Below are 21,653 nucleotides of genomic sequence, written 5' to 3' on the forward strand. Positions count from 1 at the left end.
TCAGCTTTACTATCTCCCTGCATTTATCATATGTAAATCCTGTGCTGACAGAGAAGGATATGCTAAACATGTTGCATGAGGTGCAAGTAACAATAAGAGGAGAAGATGACATGACTTACCGTGTTTGTTGACTGATCCTACTCACCTAAGTTGTTTGATGGACTTGTAAAAGGCGCGAGAAAAATAAATAAAGAGCGCATAGATGGCACGCTAACAGACTAGCGAATTACTAGCGTGTTGTGCTAGCAATAATGATTTAGATTGAAGCTAGCGATGTCAGGTTAATGTGTGATGTTGAGTAAGTTATATTTAGCAGTATAAACAAGAAATGATAGTAAATACTGATTTAAAACAGAAAGATATACAAAGCTTAGAGACGCAATCAATCGCAACAGCAGCAGAAGCAACGAGGCAGAGAGGAGCAATCGATTTTAGCAATTGCATTTTCCAAGTCAAGTTAACGTTAAAGTTAAGTCTACTCTGTATTTTTTTAAACGGTTGCGGTGCTTAAACGGTTCTTGAACAGGTACTTAAGAAAACAAAACCGCACACACTTTATCAAAAAAATAATACCTGTGTGTGTGTGTGTGTGTGTTTCCAAACTGGATACAATATTAACCTAAATCTTTAAAGATTTTCTGATTTCTGAGTAAATGAAAAATTGCGCTGTTTAATAGGCTACTGATGTAGCCTAAAACACTTAAGTTAAGATAAAAAATTTGTCTTCTCATATTATGACTTTTACTTTGAAACAGAAAAATATCTAACACTGAGCAGAAATATTTAACACACACAGTATAGCCTCATATAAATATACTTGATATAGGGCCTACTTCATACTTGATATGCAAGATTTGCAGTTGGCATTAAAATACTGGACTTACCATGTCCACCACGACACTGGCAGCTGAACTTGAACTTTCGTCAAGCGTGTCAGATGTTTTGGGTTCTAATCCGCATTCGTACAGTTTTTTTTTTGTTTTTGTTTTTCAAAACCTATTATGCTCATCAGTGGTTGTATATAAACCAGAGACACGTTTGTGTGCATTATATTTTGTTATTTCACCGGAACGAGAGTCTCCGCAACGTATTGAAGCGCGTGTCCGAGTGAAGACAGTGCAATGTGCGTGAGCCACAAGAGAAAACACTGTATCAGCGCCACTGATCGCAGCGGCAAGGAGCATTTTGATCACTTGATTTAAAAAACAAATTTCAGCGCTAGATCGTCTCTTATTTAACAAACGAACGAAATGAATGCTCTGCTGGTTAACTGGAGATGTTTTATTATTGGAACATTCGTGCTGCGAGATATTTTATAGGGGGCGGTAAAAAAAAGTCAGGCACCGAAATCAGGCACCGAAAGTTTTGTTCTTATTCGGTCTCGTTACAACCGTTTACGTCGGAACCGGTTCCCTATTGGAACCGGGTTTCGGTACCCAACCCTAATGTTAATTAATTATTTTTTGTAAAATTATTAAATTGTAAAACTGGAATTTATTTTTTAATGTGGTCAGCATTTCGTGGGCCGCAGTTGCATCCCTGACGGGCCGCATGCGGTTGAGAACCACTGATATAGAGATACCAGGATCCATGGAAAGTCACTCAATCCATAGAAGTATATGATGGGGAGCCGCCTCGAGAAGCAATGACATCCAAAAAGGCTGCCACCTCCTTTGGGTGCTTAACCTTTCTCACCCGTCCCCTTTAATCCTAAGAATTGCCGGGTAGAACACAGCAAAGGCAATTCATTTCTCCTTGAGCCGTTGTTTACCTTGAAAAAACTCTTGCTTCTTCCTCACCACTACTGCGGAGAAATCCTCGAACAACATGATGCTGGCTCCGTTGTACTCCAGGTTGTGCACTTTCCTTGCAGCCTGCATAATCCAGGCTCTGTGCTGCTAATAATGAAATTTCACAATGACAGCACAAGGATGTTGATCCGTTGGCAGTCGGCACGAGGGGACCCGATGACGTCAATTTTAACTATTCCCCTTGAAACAACTGAATTGTAAGATCTCAGGCAACCAGGACTGATAAAAGGCATCCGGGTTGCTACTCTCGCAGCCCTCTGGGGGACCGATGATCCGCACATTGTACCGCCAGTTCCTATTCTCAACATCGAGATCCCACCTTGCTCAGTTTAGGAGCTTTTGCAGAGAGGATGAGCTTTTTCTGTGTACTAGGCATGGTCTTTTCCATCAAAAGTATACCATAAAGCCGAAGATGTCGCAATTCTAATACTATAAATAAAAACATGCTGCGGGAGAAAGAAACATTTCTGTTCAGATGGTGAATGCTATCACACATGCTCAGTACTACTGCTGAGTCTACTGCTAAGCTGAAAACTGCTGCAACCTGAATATATTTACAAAACTAAAAAGTCGAAGCATGTTTCCAGTATGTTCAATACTTTTCAACTGTTTTGATTAATACATTTTAAACATTAACTTTCTCCCCTTAAAACCTTGCCAGAAGTTTGGTTATGTTTTTTTAACTTTGTGTCAACTTATTTAAAAATTGAATAAGCTGTTCCTGAAAAGATACTGAAATATTGATAAAACAAAATAAATGTTTAGTTTGACAGTTTTACAAACCATTCATTGTGTTTCCACCTTTAAAATAATATATTGGTTTATTTAGAGTCGGAAGGACTGTCAGCCACGTCCAAAAGTGAGTAACTTTAGTCAATTGTGGATCAGTGCTGATTCAAGACACAAACTGTTAAGATTGAGACTGATTTGGTGAAGTGGTTCGACCAGTTCACAAAGAAAAATGGTTCAAAAGAAATATTTGTTAATGAACCAGAGATCACTAGTCACTACTTATTTTATTGTCATTAGCTCCTTGCAGTTTTCTGCTAAAACAATTTTTTTCACACAGTTACAAAGAATACCTAATGAATGACTGAGGTAGGTATAAATGTGCAAGCCATGAGGACTGTTGCTGTGTGTTTTTATAGATTGTCTGGCTGTATGATGACAGAGGGAGGATGTGGTTATGTGTCTTCAGCTCTGAGTTCAAACCCCTTACACCTGAGAGAGCTGGATCTGAGCTACAATCACCCAGGAGATTCAGGAGTCAAGCTGCTCTCTGAAAAACTGGAGGATCCAAACTGCACACTGGAAAAACTCAAGTATGTGAAGCAGGAATAGTTTTGATTAAACCACTCCAAAAAAAGCATTACCATATTTACTTATTACAAACTAGTTTGTCTTTATTTCTTTCATACATTTACAAAAGTTCCAATTGATAATTAACAGAGGTTTAGCTCTAGTTATACTATCGAATGCTTCTTTCTGATTGGTTGATGAATGTGTGTAATTATTTTCCAGTAAACCCACACCTAAAGTAGTTCCAGTCATGTCTTGACCACATTACAGTTCCATATAATTTTGTCAAATGATTTCAGTAATGTCAGCCTTCACCTTACAGCTTACAAAAAAAAAAAAACACAAAGAAACTGACCAAACAAATATATATAAAAAACAATTAGATAAAAATGGTAAACTACTTCCTTGATTTTCCCACAAAATTACATTTTATTATCTAAGGAAAGTAAACTCTTTTCACACTGTATCTGCTCAGCTTCACACAAAGGAGGCTTATTTTTTCTTAACACAATGGTAACTTTCATCTAGGTTGTACACAACACAGCTTGTACATGGACTTTACAGGCATAATCTATTCACCATAGAAGCATGTATCCAGGTGTGTGTGGGTGTGGCACTACAATAGAAAGAGAATAGAGATATAAATTAACTCACATGTATCAAGTAGTATCCAAATACATTATTTACATTATAAACTACTCAGGTTAAATGTTACAAAATAATTAAAATATGAAATATTATACCACCACCTAGTGGTGATAATTGGTACATACATTCAAAACCAGAACTGCTCATGAGGTCATTTACATAAACTGCACATAAGCATACACATCTTGTATATACACTTTAAATAAAAAGACATTCAGTTACTATTATGTGTAACAGGCACATGCAAAAATACAGTATTGGATTACAGAATATAGGCTATTTTTTATGAAAATACAAGTAATACATATCTGTAATGTTTCATGTAGGATAAACTCACGAAGAAAAAAGGAGAACATCAACTTTAAAGGGCATCTATTATGCTACTTTTTAGATGTAAAATAGGTCTCTGGTGTCCCCAGAGTGTGTATGTGAAGTTTTAGCTCAAAATACCCCACAGATAATTTTTCATAGCATGTTAACATTGCCACTTTTTGGGGGTGAGCAAAAACCCGCCATTTTGTGTGTGCCCCTTTATATTCAAGATTTTTTTCCCGTTATAACTTATTGTAACGTAGAGATCCACTGGAGGCAAGTTTGTAGAACCCAAGTGCAGTTTATTTAAAGATCCAAAACATAAAACAAAATACACAAAAAAGACATGGCATAGCAAACCATGAAACATAGGACTCACCGACAACAGTTACACAAACAAAATACAAGACAAAGACACATGACAAACATGAGGGCTTAAATACACACAAGACTAATGACAAGATAAGAGACACCTGTGAACAATGATAGACAATTAACCAATGACTAACAATCTCGGTCATCTCGGGCAAGGATTCACGGGCTGGAGCCGATGTGGGTACTGCCCACAAACTCAAAATCACCATGGCAACTATGACTATTAATAGGGTTGTTTGAGATGCGCCTTGTCTCGCCTGAAATGTATGTGAGAGTAGGCGGCTGCAATGAGAGGAGGAGTGAAAAAAGCGCAAGCAAGTCAGACAATTCTCTTTTCTCGCAGTGGATCTGACACCTGCGAGATCAAAGATGGATAGCGCGGGATTCACGCTCGTGCACAGTGCTGCTAATAAACTGGATGGAATTTAAGTTCTGTTGCGTTTGAAAATAAATATAATGAACAAGACACCCAAAGTAGCCTACTGTAACGGTCAACAGCTGGAGTGCCCTTGAGAGCCACCAGAGCGCACTCCACATAAGACTATCACTCACAAACTACATTTCCCATAACTCACTGCCCGGACTCATCATCACTTATCACTGATCACATTCACCTGTACCTCATTCACTGATTGCATTCACCTGTCTCATCCTGTTAGTCTGTCTATTTATACCATGTTCATTCATTCACTCACTGCGAAGTCTTGTTTGTGTCACACTGCATTTCTGAGCGTTTTCCCTGTTTTCATGTCTCTTGGTTTTTTGGATTTCTTGCCTGTTCCCCGGATTACTCTTTTGCCTCTGACCCCTGCCTGTTTTGTTTGTTTGTTTGTTTATTTGTTTGTTTGGACTGCCTACCTGTGTTTTGACCCATTGCCTGTACTTTGGATTACGCCTTTGGATTGCGCCTTAAATAAAAGCTGCATTTGGATCTGAACCTTCGTGTCTCCGAGCAGTTCGTGACAGAAGACTTCGCCACACCCAGATCCAGCAGCAATGACCTCCAGGAGTCCAGGAGCACAGATTATGTGTCTCCGTCAGGAAAACCATCCCATTGAGGAATATATTATTGACTTTATTAAGCTGGCACCTTTAACATCTTTTGATGAAGTTTGCTTAATGATATTTTTCCGTGGAGGACTATCCGAGCCGCTTAGTTCCCTTATGCCACTTCATCACCCTAGCTGGAGTCTTAAACAGTATATTGTCAATGCTCTTTTGCTGGCCGGTTCACCTCTCACTTTGGGTTTCGCGGAGGAGCCCCGCAAATTGACAGTATCCCCTGAGCCTGCACTTCACGCCAGTCCAGCCGAGCCCGCACTTCACGCCAAATCTGCCGAAGCCAAGGCAGTATGCGTCATGCCCGCCGCCCCTGAGACTGAGAGCATCATGCCCGCCGCGCCTGAGACAGCAAGTGACATGCCCGCAAAGCTAGAGCCTTCACCGCTAGTCTCGTCCAGCACAGAGCCTTCTTCACTGCTGGTCCCGTCCAGCACAGAGCCCTCTTCACCGCTGGTCCTGTCCAGCACAGAGCCCTCTTCACCGCTGGTCTTGTCCAGCTCAGAGCCCTCTTCACCGCTGGTCCTGCCCAGCTCAGAGCCTTCTTCGCCGCTGGTTCCGTCCAGTTCAGAGCCCTCTTCACCGCTGGTCCCGTCCAGCTCAGAGCCCTCTTCACCGCTGGTCCTGTCCAGCTCAAAGCCCTCTTCATCGCTGGTCCTGTCCAGCTCAAAGCCCTCTTCTTCCCTGGTCCTAACCAGCTCAGAGTCCTCTTCGCCCCTGGTCCTACCCAGCTCAAAGCCCTCGCCGCCGCTGGTCCCGTCAAGCTCAGAGTGTGCTGATCCTGATCCAGAGATAGAGCTTCACGTCAGTCCTGCCGAGCCAGAGCTTCACGTCGTCACTTCTGCCGACCCAGAGACTGAGCTTCACGTCACTTCTGCCGACCCAGAGACTGAGCTTCACGTCACTTCTGCCGACCCAGAGACTGAGCTTCACGTCACTTCTGCCGATCCAGAGACTGAGCTTCACGTCACGTCAGCCGATCCAGAGACTGAGCTTCACGTCACTTCTGCCGACCCAGAGACTGAGCTTCACGTCACTTTTGCCGACCCAGAGACTGAGCTTCACGTCATTTCTGCCGATCCAGAGACTGAGCTTCACGTCACGTCAGCCGATCCAGAGACTGAGCTTCACGTCACGTCCGCCCATCAAGAGTCTCGTCCCGCCGAGACTGAATCTGTTCCTGAGCCTGAATCTGATCCTGATACTGAGCCTGAATCTGTTCCTCTTCCTCTTTCTGCGCCTGTGTCTACAGACAAGATGGCCGACCCCACGCCTGTGTCTTCGGACAAGATGGCCGACTCCACGCCTGTGTCTTCGGACAAGATGGCCGACTCCACGCCTGTGTCTTCGGACAAGATGGCCGACTCCACGCCTGTGTCTCCGGACAAGATGGCCGACTCCACGCCTGTGTCTCCGGACAAGATGGCCGACTCCACGCCTGTGTCTTCGGACAAGATGGCCACCGCATCCCCTGAGCCCGTTCGTGTTACTGTTCTTGAGCCCGTTCATGTTCCTGAACTGTTGGATCCGCCTGAAGGGTCGTCTTCGCCCTGGCCGCCTGAAGGGTCGTCTCCGCCCGGGCCGCCTGAAGGGTCGTCTCCTCCCTGGCCGCCTGCACAGCCTGCTCCGCCCTGGCCGCATGCTCCGCCCTGGTCGCCTGCACAGCCTGCTCCGCCCTGGTCGCCTGCACAGCCTGATCCACCCTGGTCGCCTGCTCTGCCCTGGTCGCCTGCTCCGCCCTGGCCTTCCGCCCTGCCGGAGTCTTCAGGTCCTCTTCCGCTGCACGGGCCTGGCCCTCCATCCCGCCCCCGGGTCCGCCTCCGCTCCACCTCCCTCCTGGACAGTTTTAGGAGCGTCTGGAATCCGCTCCTTAAAGGGGGGGCTATGTAACGGTCAACAGCTGGAGTGCCCTTGAGAGCCACCAGAGGGCACTCCACATAAGACTATCACTCACAAACTACATTTCCCATAACTCACTGCCCGGACTCATCATCACTTATCACTGATCACATTCACCTGTACCTCATTCACTGATTGCATTCACCTGTCTCATCCTGTTAGTCTGTCTATTTATACCATGTTCATTCATTCACTCACCGCGAAGTCTTGTTTGTGTCACACTGCATTTCTGAGCGTTTTCCCTGTTTTCATGTCTCTTGGTTTTTTGGATTTCTTGCCTGTTCCCCGGATTACTCTTTTGCCTCTGACCACTGCCTGTTTTGTTTGTTTGTTTGTTTATTTGTTTGTTTGGACTGCCTACCTGTGTTTTGACCCATTGCCTGTACTTTGAATTGCGCCTTAAATAAAAGCTGCATTTGGATCTGAACCTTCGTGTCTCCGAGCAGTTCGTGACACCTACTTTTTTAATTCCATTCCAAATACATGTTTATCAATCTTTTTTTCTTTAATACAGACATGTGTTTTATTTATTTATTTTTATTTTTTATAAAAAATTACATTGCATATACCATAGAGATCGCACTGTCAGATAGTTTGGGAATATTCACACATAACGTATACTACACATAAAACATGATATCAGAGTTTTAAAATCAAACATTTTAAAAGAGAACAATACATCATGGTTGTTTAAACCAATGAACATTAAGCTGTGTCATCAGTAAGTCGTTTCCCATCATGCTTTTGATCAGCGCAGTCGGTGGAGAGCAACTGCGCGCGGCTGCAGAATCGACACGTGCGCCTTGCGGTCGCAAGTTTTTTGACATACGTCAGCATGACATCAGAGCAAGGCGAACCGCACTCGGACACATTTCTAACCGGCATGCATCTCGCGCTGATCACCGGTGATCGATTCTGCGCAGATTTTGCTCATCTCAAACAAGCCTAATGTCTTGTCCAGAACTGACTCAGGCGCAGTGGCCATCTTGTCCAAAGGCATGACGTGAAGAGATTCAGACTTGTCATTTACTGTGGGTTTTGCAGATGTTGAGCCCTGCAAAACCACAGTAAACTCCAAGCCACTTAACAACAAGGCATAGTATATGTATTATGCCAAGGACCAGTGGATCTTTCCCCCAGGAAGCTGGGAGTGAATGGGCTCATTCAGATTCACCTGAAAAATGTCTTTCAAAGCATCGTCATTAAAATCCATCTGATGACTGAGTCCACAAAAGTCCTGAACATAGGTCTCGATGGCTTGGTCGCCTTGATGAAGGTTTAAGAGACAAAGGACTAATGGGTTCATTGTGAGGGTCTTATATTATATAACGTAGGATTCCACTGGAGGCAAGTTTGTAAAACCCAAGTGCAGTTTATTTAAAGATCCAAAACATAAAACAAAGACGTGGCATGGCAAACCATGAAACACAAGACTCACCAACAGCAGTTACACAAACAAAATACAAGACAAAGACACATCTTCTTCTTCTTTCCGTTTCATGGCCGTTCACTCCTTAGGAGTATTACCGCCACCTACTGTATATCTTGCGCACATGATTAATGGATCTGAATTGCAGGAAAAATAAATAAATAAAAATAAATAAATAAAAAAAAAAAACACCTTTAACCCCCTGAGGTCGACGGTATCGCCGGCGATACCAGCTCGCTTTTTTTTTATCAGTGTAAAAGAAACTCATGAATACTCTGTTGACTTTGATTTTCCATAGGAGTTCCATACATCAATCGATTCTGTTAAATGTGTATTATTTTTGTGTATACTCACAATAAAAACATAGTGTTGTGCTTTTCGACAAATAAAGAAAAATAAACACGAAGCGAGTTCTGCCTTCTCTCTGTCCGTGTAGTCCATTCTGAAACGCATCCGAAAATGAACCATAACTCAGTGAATACTTCTCACACATACACGTGATATATGTCTTTATGAAGCTTGAAATCTCTTCTTTTAAATGAAGTAATTTATATAAAAAACAAATATTCTCATCTTGTGAAATCTGTATTAAAAGAGAGCGATTCCAGTCGACCTAATTAGAGCTAATTCAAATGTAATGTGATTCCGCCCACGGAGAGCGCACGATATTCAAACGCAAATTACTGAGGTAATCCGCGCAATCCTGTGAACGCCCCCCCCCCGTATCAGCTCGAGAAAACCAGTTTATTCAGTACATTAAAAGTTTATTCAGAACATTACTTGCTTACACCGTCTCGCAGCGCTGTGAGGAATAGTGAGGAATACGAGGAATACGAGCTGAGGAATACTAGTAAGTTTTTCCTTCTCGGGTTTCTGTTTATGAATGAATGAACGGCATAGATGCGCGCTGTTTACCACAGCTGGCAAAAAACAATATTACGTGACAGTTCTCCATTATGGACGCGAGCGCTCTAAAAAAAAAAACACTAAAAGACTTTCAAACTTTCACAGAGACCTCAAAACAGAAAGTACAAATCCTTTCTTTAAAACGAATTTCGTTTTGTATCAATTGTATCTTAATTTTAATAATTTTTTCATTAACAAATTTCCTGGATTTAAAGTAAATAAGCCTATCGTCAACGAATGATGATGTTTTAGCAAACTGTATTGCTATACTGAGATGAGTAAAAATCGACTGAAATATGTTGAAATAAAATGTAGGCTATTTGTATAAGCAACGTAAACTGCAAATTAACATTTATATGCCCTAATATTTCATGAAAACAACTTTACAGTCAGGCGAAATATGAAAGACAACATTTTGTTTAGTAGATTTGGGTACAGTTTTTACTGTAGAATATACTGCCTCGTCAAATAAGCTTTTGTTTAGCAATTTCTATATATAAAATAGCCTAATATTTTTGTCAAAAATAAAGTCATCAACTAAGATGTTAGCTGTTCCAATGTTGGCTATATTCAAAGTAATGAATACATAGATAAAATGTAGGCCTATAATCTTTCCCTTTTTTTACAAAGAAAGAGTACACTTGAAATATTGTTGAAATTGTAATTATTGTTGTAATTGTAACCTTTTTAATAAAATAGCACAACATATGTACAAGATAGATGTAAGCAAAATCTTAAATGGTCAATATAAGTCTTCTTCTAAATATCTTTTGTCCTTGCATTGTGGCTTGCATTGTATTTCACACCTGTGTGAATGGCTCATCATTATGCAGAGTGGGTGGTAATTCAGATGTAAACCACTCCTCGTTCACGCCCCCCTCGCATATTGGCTTTCCAAGCAAAACCTGTTTTACATCAATTTAAATCAATGTATGGTTTTATTTGAACGATAAAGCAAGACTATTTTCACATAATTTTGAAGAAAAAACTATAGGCGACGACATCCATTGGTCAAAAGTCTTATTGACACATATTTACTATGTGTTTTGTGGCCTTATTTCAGAAATTTTAGTTTTTAGTTTTTTCAATATCCACGCATAAACATTATTCTCTCAAAAATTAAAACATGTACATACACGTGGCTCACATATTATGGTAGCCCTGTTTGTGCTTTATAGAGTGAATTTACACCTTTGCCATTAATATGTTTATAAGCAACTGAAAAAAGCACAAATGTCAGGGCATGTCAGAACATCTCAAGGGCCCAGAAAACCGCTCAGACTCCAGAGGGTTAAAGGGGGGGTGAATTGCTGTTTCATGCATACTGAGTTTTTTACACTGTTAAAGAGTTGGATTCCCATGCTAAACATGGACAAAGTTTCAAAAGTTAAGTTGTACGTTTGAAGGAGTATTTTTGTTCCAAAAATACTCCTTCCGGTTTGTCACAAGTTTCGGAAAGTTTTTTTCGAGTATGGCTCTGTCTTACGTAAGATAGGGCGGAATTTCCTTATATGGGTCCTAAGGGCACTTCTGCCGGAAAGACGCGCGCGCGCCCGTACACCAGACAGAGAAGAGAGAGAGAGAGAGAGAGAGAGCGAAAGCAGTACGTTACCTCATCAAAGCGCTCTGCTCAGCTCACCAAAGAAGTGTGTTTTTGGTTGCCAGCCAGGGCAAGACACCCCTGCACAGATTCCCAAAGAACCCAGCGTTAAGAACAGTGGATGCAGATTGTTTTTCCGGGGCAAAAACGGAGTTATGCGAGACTGTTTGTTCCCTGCATTTCGACGTTGATTGTTTTATAAACAAAGCCCAGATCGACGGATTTGCAGATCGTCTAATGCTTAAGGATCGAGCAATCACAATGATAAAGGTATGTGATTGCAGGCGGTGAGTAAACTGCTTAAAATGTACACGGCCCGCCTTCAGCCGCTCGTTTTTTTCCGGAAAAACTCGGTACAGCCTATCTGTCTATTATAAATATAATAAAACTAAAGACTTTTTGGAGATATAAAGGATGCAATACTACTCTATAGGTACTCAGGATTAACAGGAGATTGAGTGAAAATTAGCATTTCACCCCCCCTTTAACATCCCAGAAGATCAGAGACCAAGCTTCAGCTGACGCTGCGTGTTCACCTCCTCCAGCTTCCACACTTGCTCCTCCTCCTCAGGCTCTAGATCCGGTGATCTAGTCCTGTAAGCTCTAAAAATTATCACATCCTTAAACCTCTGTCTATCACTCAAACCCTTTCCCAATAGGTCCATTATACTCACAGGCCTGTTTTTTATATTACTAAAAAGATCGCTATGCTGTTCTTCATATTTACTACACTTAAAAAACACATGTTCTACTGTTTCAACAACACCACATTCATCACACATATCATTTCCATGCTTTCCCATTAATGCCAGTGTTGAGTTTAACCCTGTATGACCCATCCTTAGTCTAGAATCATTACTTCTTCCTTTCTATGTCTTCCATAGCACAATTCTTTTTTCCCTACTGATTTCACAATACTATAATACCACCTACATGTACTGCTACTTTCCCATCTTTGTTACCATATTCTTATTATTTCTCTATCAATTATTGATCTAACTTAATTTCTTCCTAAAGGTATCTTAATATCTGTTTACAGATTGTTTCTGATGAAATAGAATGGTTAAGATTAAATTTTGGACAAATGCTGCTGTCCCGATAATTTTAGGTTTCTTTCGCTTTCCCCCCCACCAGTAGACTGGTTGTATAGGTGCACTGGAACAGTCCTTCCTAAAACGCATTAAACTTTCGTTTACAAAGACGTGAAACTCACAGAGTGGTCAGGGGTGTTCACTGATATGCTCACACAAAAATCGCTGCAAAAGATGCTTTCCAACAGGTGTTTTACCATTCGTTGTAAAACTGTGGACCTATTTTTCCAAACGTCTCACACCCGTACATTCTCCCGTTGAGAGCTTGAATAATAGACACTCCAGCCCAGTTGGTGGCGATAATGCACCTTTGCAAGCAAACCACTGGCATTTCATTGTTTGCCAAAAAAAAAAAAAAAAAAACAAGAAGAAGAAGAAGAAGAAGAAGAAAACAACCCCTGAACCCCATTTCAGTTTACGGCGGCGGAGTAATACCGTACCTCACAGCACATCCAATGCAAGTCAATGGAGTTAAAACTATGATAAAACCTGTTGGAAAGCATCTTTTGCAGCGTTTTTTGTGTGAGCATACCAGTGAACACCCCTGACCACTCGGTGAGTTTCACGTCTTTGTAAACGAAAGTTTAAAGAAAGCGAAAGAAACCTAAAATTCTCGGGACAGCAGCATTTGTCCAAAATTTAATCTTAACCGTTCTATTTGTGACCCGTCACGGAAACCAGGGACTCAAGTCGGCAGCACAACTTTCGAGCAAAATGAGAAAGAAGCTTTTTTTTTCAAAATTTGTGATTTTCGTTTTTTTGCAGAATCTGTTAATTGAGATCACGAAGAAGCCTCTGCATGTTTGAGATAGCAGTATTGGTATATTTAAAAGCGTACATTTTGATTTTGAAATCGGCTTGTTTTTCGGAGATTCTAGCACGCAGTAGGGGCGTGTCATTGTCGGTGTGTATTTCCATACTGAATAAGCCGGCGTGGCTACTTATTATGCAGCGCTCTGGCCGGCTCTATCTGATTTCAAAATTCAATGAAGATGGACGCCAATAACATTACAATGTCCAGCAATCGATTTAAATAGTAGGTTACATGGGGTTTAATTTGTCATTTAATGAGATGTAGCCTAATACATGTTGTCAGTGCCAATATATAGATCCGCCAACTTATCTAAGGTGTATCTTAATGGTCCAGTGGTAGAGCTTTCGCCAGCCGTGTCAGAGGGTCTGAGTTCGAACCCACCCTCGTATAGGGTTTTTTTTTTTTTCGTATAGTTTTTTTCTCTCATCAAAACGATTATGTTCAGCAGTGGTTGTATATCAAGCAGGGACACGCAAACGTTTGCATTATGTTTTGTGATATTAAACAGAACGAATAGAGAGTATACGCAACGGATTGAAGCGCGTGTCGAGTGAAGATAATGGGGTGTGTGCGCGAGCCACATGAGAAAACACTGCATCTGCGCCACTGATCGCCGCGGCAACGAGCACTTTGATCACTTGATTTAAAAAAACACATTTCAGCTAGTATCTTATTTAAAAAACGAACGAAATGAATGCTATAGCCTACTAATAGCCTACTCATACTATATATATATATATCACATAGCACATCTTGTTTTTGATTTGAACATTGTCTAGAGTTTATCTTATTTTTTATTCAGTGTACACAAGAGTTGCCTATACAGTTTTATCGGTAGATGCTAAGAGACATTTATTTATATATTACCTGCAAACTTTATTTTTTCTTTTTTCTTTGATGGCACATTTTCCTGGCCTTTCTGCTCCCCCTGTGCTTACAGCTTTACAGGGGGGTATGGCTTATCTAAATGAGATGTAAATGAGCCCTATTGTCACTCCCAGCAGGAGAAAGGTGATAATCTTCAGACGCTGTTTTCTCCCCTTTGTGCGTTTTTGAGTGCCTACCTTTAAATGGCCATAACTTCTCCAAATATTATCAGATTTCCTTGTGTTACACATCGTTGGAAAGCTTGGAGACTACACTTTCAGAATATGTGAATAACTCAAAATGCCCCAGAACCGACATGTGTCCTTACTTTCCGTGACTGGACACATTTCATCAGAAACGATCTGTAAACAGGGCTTTAAGTGTAAAATACCGAACTTGTCCTTTAACGCTTCTTTTGCTAATTTATCCGCTATTCCGTTTCCTACTATCCCAATATGTGCCGACACCCAACAAAAGTATACAATTATACTCTCTATGTTCAACCTATATAATAATGTATAAATTTCTACTGACAAACAGTGTTGGGTAAGTTACTCAAAAAAAGTAATCCACTACAACTTACTAATTACTGCTCTAAAATTGTAATTTGATTACATTACTGATTACTGCATGTAAAAAGTAATCAGATTACTAATTACTTTACTTTCAAGTTACTTTGAAAACCTATTAAACATACAAAAATACACTACAAAGTGAAACTCAGTTCTTTCCGTAATTTAATATTGACTGAAAAATATTACAGAAATATGAAAACAGCAACTTGACTTAAAGATTGCCTAACAATGAAAACTGTGGGAAAACTGAGACTTCCGGTGGGCATGCACGCGCGCTCTCATGTTGCTCTGAGTGTGTGAAAATAATTCCTTCTAAAATGCCCTAAATGTAACACTACCTCGTGAAAACTACTAAGGAACAATCTGCAAGAAGCTTATCTAATGAACCTGCGCTCTGGCATAACTACACAGAAGTTTGTCCGTAAAACAAAGACAAAGAAAGGTCATGTGGCAAACGAATGCACAATGGCAGGTAGCGACATGGAGAAAAGTCTTAAATCAATGCTCACTAGTAGTACTTATGATTCACCATGTGTCAAAATGATTGATGACTTCCGGTCCCGCCCCCAGATATGACATCTGGTCACCGCCCTTCCGGTTGACCGTTGACCTGTCCCGCCCTTTCTGCCGTGTATAGATATGGATATGGATTGTCGTATTGACCCTTCGATCATGTGTTTTGACAGTTTTATCTACCGCATATGTTGTTTTTTATCTATTATCTTTCCGGCATACGTTGTTGTTATGGTTTGCCCTATTGTCCTAGCTAGTCATAGATCATTTGGTTTTGACAGAAAGTTTGAAGACTGTGTCACACACCCATTATCTCTTGTGCACACGAGGTGGGTGTATTTTCTGTGTTTGTGATAGACATCTGTTTTTGACAGTCCGTTTGACTTTGCGGTCTGTATTCACTGAATCGGTCATAAACACTGATATCTCTGCTACGCAGACGTCCACCCTCACATTCCAGAGTGATGTATATAAATGGGGGTAGTGTGTTGTAAAACCATCACCAGAAACATGAGCTACATGAGCATGGATGGTTTATCCTCTCCTCAATCCCCAGAGCCGGGGGTGTGCGACCAAATGATGGAAAGGCTGACTATGGCACCAAGAAAAAAAAACCCTTTCGGACGCATCCGTTTGACAAGTTTTCTCCATGAACTTTCGGAATGGACTACAGCTGAATATGTCATGTGTAGGAACCGTGTATTCGGATACAAATTTCACAAACCAACTCGAGTTGTTACACTCTACACCACTGACAGCGTCGGAGAGTTTCAGCCTGGGGAAGATACGTGTGTGGAAGATACGTGTGTGGTATTTCCTGAAAAAGACTGGACTCTCTTCTACAATCGTGTCTGGAAGGATCTGAATGATGACGGCGAAGAGCCTTTGTACATTTCGGAGTGGGACGGGGTAACCGATAATGTTCGGTACCGTGTGGTAGGTGACCATACTAACAAGAGCCCTACTGATTCTGTTTACATATTCTGCTGTAGAGACAAGACAAAGCTCAACAACAAGTGGTCGGGGCGCATCCAGCCTAACGAGCATCACGATCTGTATGAAATGCAATTTTTGTTCGACTGGTGCGATCTGAATCTCCTGAATATGGTTTTTTCAATCATCAACAAAATGTTCAAATGGTGTGACATGCAAGACGAATACAACAAAATTAAAGTGCAACTGTTCCACCCTCAGACATGCCCACGGAGCGGCATATGGTCTCGACCATCCCCACCCATTTACTACAGCCATCCTAAAGCTTGCAAGCCAGACCTATCCAAATAACGCCTATTAATCAGGTTTTGAGTGCTACAACAACCCCGCCCCTTTACTACAACTATCATAAATTCCTGCGACCAGACCCTCCCAAGCAGCATTTATAAACCATGGCTGAAGACGCCGCTTCAGAACCCAATCATGTATGCAGCTGCGGTATCTCTTTCGGCAGCATTCTCGACCCTCCCGACGACAACGCAACCCTCCATACTCTGACTGACGCCTGCGGGCCATTGGGCATACACAAAGACTGGGCTCCGGCTAAAACTATCAAACGTCGCATAGACTTTGAATCATGCATTGAAAGCGATTTGGGTCCGGGTAACATTTTCAACCCTGAACCATTGGACCTGCGCAAAGACTGGACTCTGGCTGAAAGACGCAAACGTAGCTTAGACTGGTGCAACTTTGGTTGTACTAAACCTTGGCCACCAACACCATCCGACAAAAAACATGACCCCTGCAGCCAGACTTTCCTCATCAACCCGGAATCGTCCAACAATGAATTCTACTACGGTTCGGGTAACAATATCAACCCCTCCAAAAATGGAGGTTCAGCGATCCACTGCGACCATCCCCACGGGTCAGACAAAAGTTTCAGGCTCCATAACGATCGGGAATCGCACGATGCATCTACAATCGACCGAGCCCTGCATCATGCTAATCATAGCTTCGACGTCACAGATGGGTGTTTCAGCGACGTGGGATTCAAAATCATAAAAGCCGCGACAGTGGTTTTGCTGCAACATCTCATCGGAAAGAAGCTGAAGGACGACTGCGAAGGGTGTGAGATTGATCACCCTAGTCAACTGGAACATTCCTGCCTGTTCGACCCACCTAACTACTACTTTGACACACATTTTGATGAACTTTCAGGCAAGCTGTTTAGACCCTATTTTCATGCCATCATCGGTATCCTCCTAGGACGGTTGGGGTTAAAATCTCACCCCCAACGTATTCAAGGAACAGTCGGGACTATTCTGCACGAATTAAAAGACGAACCATTCATCGCCGCTAAGCTAGAAGAAATCAGGACGAGACTTCTGGACAAACCCTGCGAGGAAATATTGCACGACGTCGTTGATCTCTGGGAAGGTATTTCGATCGTGAATGGAGAGTGACCAAGACCCCACCAGTATGGGTGCTACCAGTAGCCTAAAGAGCTGTATGGAATTCCTGTTTAAAGGACATTACAGACGACAGATGACCAAACTGATGAATAAGATTATCGATGATGCATCACGCGACGGTCATCCACCTATGGAGGCAACTACGCGTGAAGCAAATTTCAAGAAACAAATGATGTATATAAGAGGATCGCCTAATTCATGGGATGATTTGACGGACAAATGTTCTTATGGCTTCGATCCCCCCAGTGTAATGATAAAACAGGTTCTAGATATGATGTGTGAATCGCAACTCCCGCTCGGGGTCACCGATCTACTATGTACTTCTACCTATGTGGCTGATGTGTGTACCGAGCTGGTGAAGAAATCAAAAGATTATGACTCTGATGATAAGGACGAAATGGATGTCGCCATCGGTGAAATTGTTGAAATGTACGTCGATTACATCCTAGACAAAAACATGATGGCCTGTCACGATTTTCTTTTCTGGTTAGACTATCAGTGATCCATTTTACTTAGACTATACATGTAACATCGTTATATCTAATTTTACTATATTCCGTTTTGTACTAACATCATTATATTCAATTTTACTTAGATTTTGTTGTACTAACATTATTATTATTATTATTATTATTATTATATCCATGTATACTATATTGTATAATAATCATTTTCAATATCTTCTATTATATCCATTTTACTTGTGTTATATTAATGCCATTTTACTTAAATCATGTATCCTGTAACTTTTTTAATAAAAGATTGATTCAAACCACATGTACGAGTTATTCTTTTGCAGCGGTTGAAACGGCAGCATGTCGGAGCTCATGAAAAATCCAACCTCGGCTCTTTAGGGGGTAAAAAACGATTAAAAGACGCCGTCTTAAAAGATAGCGGGGTCCGACTAAGCGATAAAAAGGTTTCACAGTGGTTGTCTGGCGAGGATGCTTACACTTTACACAAAACAGCTCCTATAAAATACAAACGAAATAGAGTGGTTGTGTACGGGGTCGATACCCAGTTCCAGGCCGATCTAGTCGACATGATCGCATATGCCAAGGATAACGACGGCAATAAATATCTGTTGACTTGCATAGACGTATTTAGAAAGTACACGTGGAGTCGTGTGTTAAAGACAAAGAGCGGTCCCGAGGTCGCTAGAGCGTTCGAGTCTATACTCGAAGAGGGTCGTGTGCCACAGAAATTGCAGACGGATCAGGGGAAAGAATTTAACAAACAATTTCAAGATGTAATGAAAAAGTACGACATTAATCATTTCGCTACCGCTACCGATTTGAAAGCCAGCGTCGTAGAACGATTTAATAGAACGTTAAAGAGTCGTATGTGGAGATTTTTAACGGCTACAAATTCCCGACGATACATAGATGTTTTACAAGACATTATGCAAGGGTACAACACTAGTTATCACCGAAGTATCAGCATGAGAGGATCAAGTGTTTCAAAACTTGTACGGGGATATAAAGAAGACCGACAGGGCCGTATTTAATTTCAAAGTCGGCGACGTCGTCAGGATTTCTAAAGTGAGAGGTCCGTTCGCCAAAGGTTATGAGCAGAACTACACGGAAGAATTTTTCACCATATCCGCATGCATTCCGCGACAACCCCCGGTCTACAGACTCACCGATTATGACGGTGATGTCATCGAGGGGGTTTTTTATGAAAAAGAGTTGCAAAAAATAATTGTGAGTAAAAACAAATCTTTTAAGGTGGAAAAGATTTTAGGTCAGAAAAAACAAGGGAAATCTACGCTTGTTTTAGTGAAATGGCTAGGCTGGCCTTCAAAATTCAATAGTTATATAGATAAAAAAACACTGTTGAACTTAAAACACCCCAACGTTTAATGGATGAGTTCATACGAGCGAAGGACAGTCATGGACGATCAAGGGTTCTACATTACGCTACCGTGCAATGCATCGAGGTCGGTTTACCCCGAAAATCGCATATCCGGCTATACAACCAGGTTAGCAAAAGCTATACAATTGAAAGGACAATGGGAGGTGGGGCTCGCCGAAATCGAATATCCTAGAAGTTGGTATAACTTTAATGACAAAGACGGGAATTTCACCCTGCACACAGGCCCCGTATACACAAATAGCGGGGCCCCCAAAGACGCGCTTAAAAAAGACTTACCCACGTTTTTTGTATCGAGGACATTATACATAAGTGGTGGGTACTACGCGAACATTCGTGCGATCCTCCGTGTGATAAATCAACTTCTAGCACCCACGGCTGTATTGGATTACGATGAATTAAAAAACAAAGTGTTTCTGATCGCGAAACCCAATGTTTCAGTCAGCTTTCAAGGCAGACTCGCCACTATTTTAGGAATGATACCGGACGATGCTCTCGGACGTTCGAACTACCATAAAGAAGCAGATTTTACTACCAGTCATATCACGTACGCTCCTCATCAATCTGATATCAATGCCGGGTTCTACACAATGTACGTTTACACCGACATCATTCAATATCAATCGGTCGGTGATTCTTACGTCCCGCTTTTGAGATGCGTACATATATCGGGTAAAAGCAACGAGACGGTCATTGCTAGATACGACAACCCGCATTACGCATCGATCAACAAGGATCACATCACCAACATTACCATAGAGTTGAAGGACGACCAAAACCGTGAAATACCATTTTCTTACGGGAAAGTCATCGTAAAACTACACTAAAACCAACGAATCATTCTATTCTTTAAAATGAGTTATTACTATGGCCCTAGAGAGCACAATACCGCGGACTATGTGGACTATTACCGAAATCAGGCCGGCGGGGGTTTGCCAGGCTATGCCGGGGGAGGGGTTATGTACGGGGCAGGGTTAGGAGGACTTTTCAGAGGTTTGTTCAGGATGGCCATACCTCTGTTAAAAAGAGAATTTAGCATCGCGAAACCCCATCTAAAATCTGCCGCTAAAAATATAGTATCCGACGTCGTCTCAAACGTATTGACGCGGGCTCATAGCAATAATGCTAATGCTCAAGACGGATCTGGGTTGATGGTCATGGCCCGTAAGAGGATGTCTAAACCGCCTGGTGTGAGGAGGCGTGGTCATTTGAGTAAGAAGAAGAAGAAAACAACACGAGGAACAAGGAAGCGTCCAGTCATACGCAGAAAGCGTAACAAGTCTGTTAGTCGAAAAGCGTCGGTCAAGAGATCCATAAAAACCATATTCTAACATGGCGCTACTGCATCGTATGTCGGGAGAATGCATCAAGTCCGAGTTGGACTTATTTACGGTTCCAATGACGCAGATGGTTATTGAGAAAAACAGCTATTTAGAAGTTGCTCCTTTATCCGCCATATCGGACACCGCACCATTAGAGTTTTTTATCGCAGGGAACGGTGACGATTATTTGGATCTAAATAACACAATGCTCTATCTGCGCCTGAAAATCACGAGACCTAATGGCGCAAACATCGCAAACGACGCGAAGGTGGCTCTAATAAATTACCCCGGAGCCACAATTTTTTCACAAGTCGACGTGACCCTCGGCGACCGTCTGATATCCCAGAGTTCCTCGACTTACCCTTACCGGTGCATCATCGAGAGTCTGATCAACTATAGTAAAGATGCGCTGGAATCTCTTTTCTCCGCAGGGCTGTTTTACAAAGACACAGCCGGTCACATGGATGAGAATGACCCCGCAGGCCGTAACGCGGGGTTGACGATGAGATCGGTCTACACCAGTGAAAGCAATGAGGTGGAACTGCTGTCCCCTATACACAGCAATATATTCTTTCAAGAAAAACTTATGTTGAACGGTGTGGACATCAAGATACGCCTAATTAGAGCAAAAGATGAATTCTGTCTGATGAGGTCGGACGACGTGGCTTACAAAATAAAAATAGAGTCTGCGTCCCTATTTGTCAAGAAAGTCTCTGTATCACCGCCGGTGAGACTGGGCCACGCCCAGGCGTTACTCTCGACAACGGCCAAGTATCCCATAGATAGGGTGGTTCTAAAAAAATTTCTCCATACCTCAGGGGACTCGTGTTTCAAATCAAGAAAATCTGTTTTTAGG

General features: G+C 41.9%; 1 protein-coding gene across 3 annotated transcripts in view; it reads left to right on the forward strand.

The window, feature by feature from the left end:
* Window positions 1-21,653, forward strand: part of LOC311081633 (NACHT, LRR and PYD domains-containing protein 3-like) — a 172,653-nt gene that overhangs the window by 104,706 nt on the left and 46,294 nt on the right. For all 3 annotated transcript variants that reach the window (XM_084112219.1, XM_084112220.1, XM_084112218.1), the window contains one exon: window positions 2,960-3,133. In XM_084112219.1, the coding sequence (XP_083968345.1) occupies window positions 2,960-3,133 (174 nt within the window). The remainder of the gene's footprint in view (window positions 1-2,959; window positions 3,134-21,653) is intronic.

The sequence above is a fragment of the Abramis brama genome (assembly GCF_963993115.1).
Source record: "Abramis brama genome assembly, chromosome: 4".
Taxonomy (NCBI): Eukaryota; Metazoa; Chordata; class Actinopteri; order Cypriniformes; family Leuciscidae; genus Abramis; species Abramis brama.